Here is a 7,260-nt window from a genome sequence, read left to right as displayed (position 1 = left end):
TCCGGATGATTTGTCCCACAGTGGCAACCAAGCTTTCATGTCTCCCAAACATTTGGAAGTTCTGTCTGAAATTGCAGTATTTTTTTTTTACAGCAGGAGCAAATCACAAGTCCCTTATATAGTTTTAGAATGTTGCCTTCAAGTTTTTTTTAGTCTGTTAATTACTTTTTTATAAATATCTCCTTATCCAAACAAGACATTGTTAATTTCCTGTTTTTGAACAAGTTATGTCTCCTTCCAGGGAATGAAATTAGCCAAGTGGAAGGCTTGGAGGGGCTGCAGCAGCTTAGAGAGCTCGTGCTAGACAGAAACCGGATTAAAGCTTTGGCCAGGAACTCCTTCGCAGCCCAGAGCGAGCTCCTCGAACTGCACCTCGAGTACAACCGAATCCGAGAGCTCAACCACCTGGATCCCCTGGTCGAGCTACGCAAGCTCTTCCTCGGCATGAACAAGCTGCAGGTTCTCCGATTTTTTGTTACTCATGCTGAGAACCGCATATTAAATCAAACCGCCTGAAAGACTGGCGGAAAAAAAAATTTCCGAGGTTATCGGGAAGGTCATGTTCATCTTTTATGCAGTTTTTGATTTCCCACTAACTTTTCCTGATTGGTTCACAAGTGTCAGATGTTTAAGAATGTATTTTATTCCCTGCGCAGCAGCATTACTTTTCCCTGCATTTGCAAAGTAAAACATGAAGTATAGTAATCATGAACCATTACCACCCACTGTGGCATGCAAGGGGTAGTATTAAGGAGAATCAAGTTTGATTGAAGGTCATGTCCATGTGTATAGAAAAAGAGGGTAACAATCAGTACAACGTGTAATCAGCTTCTCAGTCTGCATTTCCTCACCCAGAGCAAGTGATTTGCACTTTTGTTGCCCATTTCTTCTTCCTTTTGCTTCCTTATTGTTTTCACGCGTTCAATTAAGACATAAAATACAGCAATCATCCCAGAGCATCAGTCCTCACAGTGGGGGTGTCTTTGAATCACAGCCAATTCTGAGCATAAAGCTGGGAACGAGAGAAAACAGACCCATGTCCAGTTGCGTGCCCAAACTCTCTCATGAGATTACTATGAGCTCACATGTAATCTCTGCCTTCAGCTGCCTCCATCCCTCCTACTCCAACATTTCGAATGTCACGATTCATGTGATTCTATCATGAAAAACACTACAAGCTGTAGGTTGTAAGAAGAAGAAACACATAAATTAAGGTTTGGAGCATGAAAAAAAACTTCAAGCAACCTTTGTCTATGCTTTGCAGGATGTTAGTGAACTTGAAAAGCTAGAAGTTCTTCCATCACTGACAGAGCTCTCTGTGATTGGCAACCCGGTAAGTATTAAAGGTTTGTGGTTTATCCTTTCAACAAAATGAGACGTTTTAAATCGGTAAACAGTACATCTTTTTTGTCATGCTATGATATTTTTTTATGAATTCATCATCTGTCAGACATTTTTATGTGTTTAAACCTGCAAACAAACTATGAAAGGATGCTTACGAGCTTAGTTTCTCACTTACAAAATCCAAAACTCCAAATTAAGCGATTACACGATGGGCCTTCTGCTTTGCCTCAAACTGGCTGGAATCAGAAACAAATGTGTAAGCCAAATGGTAGGACACTATTGCCCCTGTTACATCACCCATCTGGAGCTCACGGGTCAAGCTCCAACAGATACGGCAACCCATGACCTCGCTGTTATCCACAGGGTAATGCTCATCTGTGGCAGCCTCTTTACTGCTTGACCCCATCCCACTTCTCTTCCTTTGGGACGGGGTATTAATCCTGCCAAGGCTTAGAGGCCAAAAGCCACCCTGGAGACTAGGCTCCCTGCTGTTGCTCACATTGAACCGCTCTTTCTCCCATGTTCTCCAGCAAAAGTTGGCCCCCTTCTTCTTAACTGGACATCTAAAACCCATAACTTAACCACAGCAGCAGGGTCCTACAGAGTCGTGCACTTCTGTGGCTGGACTGGGTTTAAAACCTGGCCAGAGAATGCCTTCAGCTGGGTCCATTCTGCTTCTGTCAGCTGGGTCACTGCAGGAAACATGACTGCAAAGCATCATGCTGATGCCAGATGTGTCAAGATTGTTGTAATAAAGCTTCAGACTTTCAATTTCAGTCATAGAATGAGAAAACTTTGTAACCAGTGTTTCTTTTTACTCATTTCTTTTTTCTTTTTTGTCGTCAGGTTGCTCAAAATTCTTTGCACAGACCAGCAGTACTCCTTCATCTTTGCAGGTTGCAGTTCTTAGATGGAGTGATGGTAACTCTGGAAGAGCGGACCAGGGCTGAGCTCTTAAATGCAGATCCAGCAGTGAGAACTGTGTATAAATTAGTTGGTCATGAAATGTGCAGATTCAGATATGTATGAATATTATTTGTTGTATTAAAATGTATTTTTGATACATATTGAAGCAGATTTGCTTTAAACTGCTTCAGCTCCCAAATTAAGTTCTTTAATAAAGCTTTTCAATTCAGTTTATTTTGCTGAAAAAAATAGTAAAAAGGTAAATAGGGCTATTTTTAATTTGTTCAAAAAAATGGATTTGTGTTCAATGCCAAGTAGAGCGTGAATTGGCTGAAAATTCAATATAACCACAAGTTCAATTTAATATTTTTAAACATATCAAGTCAACCTTTTCTTGGTTATTTACAGGGATTTTTCAAAAAAGTGGAAGTGATTTGATTTGTTAAAAAAAAAATTCAAGCGTTAAAAATAATGGAATGAAAAATAACAAAACAAAGATACATCAAACCCATTTGGATATTAAGTAATAGATTGATTTGAAAACTCAAAACGGTAAACAAAGATATAAGAAGATGATGCCATCCAGTATAATTACTCATAATCATAAAGAGACGTTTTTGAAGTAATGCATAAATCACGCACAAGTCACAGGAGATTTATTAAATGTAATGTTGATCAAATAAAGTCAAGTAGGGTTTAATTTGTTGCTTGAATGGGAGTGGTAAGAAGCAAACTTATATATGTGTCACCACATATGTGACATGTTTTAATAACATAATGAACAGTCTTTCCCAAAAAAGGACATATAGTGCTCCATGAGATGATATGTACCTCAGAGTAGAAATGAAACTTTTTTGCAATATGCAGCTTAAAATCATGTTACAGAAGGAGTTGTCTGTGATGATTATTTCTATCAAGTCTAAATTAAAAACAGAAACTTAGTTTAGAAGAATCTGCTTTACAGCAAAACCACGTAACAGGTGGGACTTTGATGTACTCTTTCAGTCTGAATGATTTCATGTTGTGGTTGCGGGACTGTAAGGCTTCTGCAACTCTGAATCAAAAGCAATCTAAGCCTGCTAGCATCATCCTGCTGATTAGATGAAATGTGCCTAGCCGATAATGCACCAGTGGATTTGCTGCGTATTAGCCAGGTCAACTCGACCCCCTCTGCTTGTTAATCATAGATATGGAAATGACAGAGCAGAGATCTCGGATTTACTCATTAAAATCACAAACCTCCCCCCCAGTGATTCTTGTGAACGCCATCTGAGTTGTCGCTCCCGATGCATGCAGACTGCTTTTACTCGAATTTGTACATTGTTACTGATGAGTAGTAATCACTGTATCTCTATAAGATGCTTATATATGTGGAACAACAAGCAATCTAATCACCAATCTACTGCATAGTGTGTGGGTGGAGTTAATGCGTGGCATTGACTCTGGTCTGAACACCATGTGAATGAAAGAACAGTTGTAGATCACCCATGTAAACATCCAGTTGACCTCTGAAGCACTCAGAATCTTTACATCTAACCTAACTTCATATTTTTGTCTTTTAAAGCAAAGCTCTCAGGGGGTCGGAGCGTCTTTCCCGACAACTGAATTCAACCTGCCAGGACTCCCGCCACTTCTGGCTTACAACACGACTATTAAAGGAATAAGCATAAGTGGAAGACCACAAAACCTCATGCATGGACATGAAACACTGACAAGTAACGTTTATTAGAAAACTGAGTATTACACTAATATAATAAGTATTTGGATGTATTTTTTGTTTTCTGTGTTGGATTTTGATTGATGCCTTCTTTTTGAAAAACAGGCAAAAAGCACAAGCACGGTAATGTTGGTCGGAGCAGCCAAACTGACTATAACGTTAGACACGCTCGTAGAACAGGAGGTAACCCACCAGCCAACCGAGTCCTGTTCGAGGGAAACAGAGACACGAATGGAAATTCAAAACTGGAGCAAGACACCAGGTTGTTCACCACAAGAATTTAGAATAAATGTCATACTTTTATCAAAAAAGAAAAGGTCATAAATATTTTCTGTTTTTCTCTTTCTCTAGATGTCTGTTTGATGACAAACTTCAACACATGTAGCTTACAGATTATTCTGGAGTGAACTCACAGTCCAATGCAAAATCACACTGCAACGTCTAAGAGTTTGACAACATTTTTAAACAATCATTTTATGAAACATTAATGGTGTGAAATTGCTAGTATTTTTGTTTTCTGAAGTAGCAATAAAACTTTTTAGCTTTGATAAAATTATGTGGATAAAATCATTTGTCGTTACTTTAATTAAATGGTTATATAGAGATAAATAAAAGAGCTTCTATAGGAGGATATCCTATATGTTCTCTTAAAAGAATTAATTTCAAATGTGACATAATTTTTTTCTCCACATATGTGGATCACTAAACATGTTAATCTGAGGATGAGAGGTATTGGTGTCATGTCAACCACCATCCCCAAACAAGTTTAAAAAAAAAAAAAACACCCACAGATGTGAAAGCGTGTGAGGCTGGCATGGTTCATCCATCGGGTCAAATGCATCCCCAACAAGTGGATAATCCAGCTTTAACACACCTCTCCGTGGACAGTAATCTGCATTCACTCAGATAAAGATGTAATCTTGAGTAAGGTCCAAATGGATTTTAGAGATTGTGGGTTTCATCGTGTTAGCCTCTTTTCTTAACGCCAGTGTGGTTTTGTCTCCAACAAGCAAAACTTGGTTGTGAGAAGTTAAAAAAAAAAAAACTATTAAAATATTTCTTTTTCACCTTTTTTCTGTCTTAATCAGTCTAGTGTGTTAAAAATCTAAGATAAACAAGTTTAATTTGTGATTTTTTCTAATTTTGTCAATGCAATTTTTTTTCTTTTTTGTATTTTACAGTTTAGCACACCATTCAGTCAGGAGAAAACATGCTCTTTAACATTAACTGTTAATGTTGCAACCTTCAATCGAGAAGCTTCATCATTCTGCACTTAATGAATGTTGCAATGTCCACTAGGTGTCCTCAGAGTTCCAATAAAACTCATTGAGCCCTGCATGAATCGGCCTTCCTCTATATAAGTAGTAATTCATCAGTTGGAAGCAGATATGCATACTTAAGTTTTGTGTCTCCTGCTTCTGCTCCACATCCGAGGCAACAGCCAGCTCTCCACCGCGAAAGTGAAAAGCTCTTCTCAAACAAGCTTCTCTAATGCATGTACTTAACTTCACTTAATTTGTGTTAATTCCCAGCATTAAGCAGGGCTAATGACTTCACAAGTGAGTGCACTGCCATTACCTTGCTCTGCCTGACATCAAATGGCAGCTGATGGACTCAAGATACAGATTTGGGGGCTCAGTGTGTGAGTGCTCTAATGCATTAGATATTGCAGGGGATAATTACACATTCCACTTTTGTGTACAGTATGTGCCCAGTGTTTTTTAGATGCAACTATTTCTAATTCTATTTGGATGACGGGAGGGGTGAGTTATATGGAACACACAACATCACACAGGGTATTGCCTTTCTGTCAGCATCTCTAACATTAAAATGAAATTAGCATAAAAAATGTAAATAATTCATCACCTTTGAGTGAACCCAGATGCACTTTTCTCTGTGTCTCTCCTGCTCTCTTTGCTCCTCCACGTGAGCAGACCACATGGTTTATAGCTGGTTTAATGGGATGGAATGTGACAGGTTATGTTTTCATCGGCCTGATATGGAGCGTGGCTCGGGCAGGAGGGGCCGAGAGGGAAAAGAAGAGACAGCAAGAGGTGGAGGAGAGGGGGAGTAGGTCTCTACAGTTGTAATCCAGATTCATAATAAGAGATGTTTGTGCTTGCTGAATCAGTTATACATGATGCCCCATCCCCCTGTAGTGTCCTCACCACACACACATGTACACGGAAAACACATTCACAGTATGGGGCAATTACTGCTGGGCCACTAACTCTCAGCTGTTTCTGCATACAGAGCACCTTTAGACCAAGACTGTGAATGACTTCTGAATAGAAGATCCTTTCACTTCTACTCAGTTTGGGTCAACTTTAGAAGAAATTTAAACATGAAGAAGTTGATCATGTATGGAAACGGCACAACTCGTACACTGAAGTTTTTAATAAGCACAGCTTTTTGAAAAGCTTTGTTGCAGTTTCATCACGGCTTAAGTAGATATTGGGTTTGTAAAAAGGAACTGTTTGGCTGCTGATGTCACCCCTCTGCATGTCATCAACAAAATCCAAATTGTGTTGTCTTCTGAAGGTGCACATTATGGCCCAAGTTCATCTTTTATCCTCACAAATACATCCTGTCTTGTCATATTGCCTCTTTTAAAGCCTGTCATTGAGTTATTGCTGTCGCTTGTCATTTTCCTGTAATTTGTTTCCTGTGGAATAAAGAGCAAACGGAGACTTGGATTAGAATGGAGAGGAAAATGCTTCTATTTTGTGGAGACATTTCAGATAAGAGAAAGCACTGCAGCAATATATATAGAATGCTTTTCATTTTAGGACTTCTTTGCCACGTTAGGGGACTGTCAAACCTGTGTCATTTATCACATTATTTCAAATTTTCATCCTGTCGCTTCTTTGAAACGGCAAAGAAACTAGTTAAGAGAGCAGCCAAACAATAGACAAATGCCCAATTTTCTGGTAATTTTAACAGAAATCAATTCTCAATGCTTGGTCTGATGGCTTTTGAGCAATTTGGCTTTAGCCTTTTATATTTCAGGAAGTTTGCATAATTGTTCCTTAAATTACTTAATAGTAAATATTGCTTTTAGATGTTAGCTTGGAGTCTCAGACTTGTGTTTTTTAATGGGTATTTGTGTCATGAACAAAATGCAATGGCTTTTCAAGATGACAAAGACAAACAACCTCCAGCCCACCCTTATTTCCAGTGAACAACTCTTTCACCCCAGATTGTTAGGTTTCTTTGTGTTGATTTGTGGTCCTTTAGTGGTTGTGATCACTTGTAAGCCCCCTTCTAGCCTACTTTTTTTTTTGCCCCTCCAA

At 38.8% G+C, this 7,260-nt stretch overlaps 1 protein-coding gene across 1 annotated transcript in view; it reads left to right on the top strand.

Annotated features, from left to right (window-relative positions):
* lrrc9 (leucine rich repeat containing 9) overlaps window positions 1–4,998 on the top strand; it is a gene marked incomplete in the record, with an annotated part of 14,295 nt that extends 9,297 nt beyond the window's left edge. Inside the window, 6 exon segments of the mRNA XM_024268284.2 lie at window positions 242–459; window positions 1,265–1,333; window positions 2,191–2,316; window positions 3,815–3,965; window positions 4,073–4,229; window positions 4,319–4,998. Of these exon segments, the coding sequence (XP_024124052.1) occupies window positions 242–459; window positions 1,265–1,333; window positions 2,191–2,316; window positions 3,815–3,965; window positions 4,073–4,229; window positions 4,319–4,352 (755 nt within the window).
* Window positions 4,999–7,260: the final 2,262 nt, after the last annotated feature.

Source organism: Oryzias melastigma, linkage group LG22, assembly GCF_002922805.2.
Source record: "Oryzias melastigma strain HK-1 linkage group LG22, ASM292280v2, whole genome shotgun sequence".
NCBI lineage: Eukaryota > Metazoa > Chordata > Actinopteri > Beloniformes > Adrianichthyidae > Oryzias > Oryzias melastigma.
This window is presented reverse-complemented; position numbering and strand designations above follow the sequence as displayed.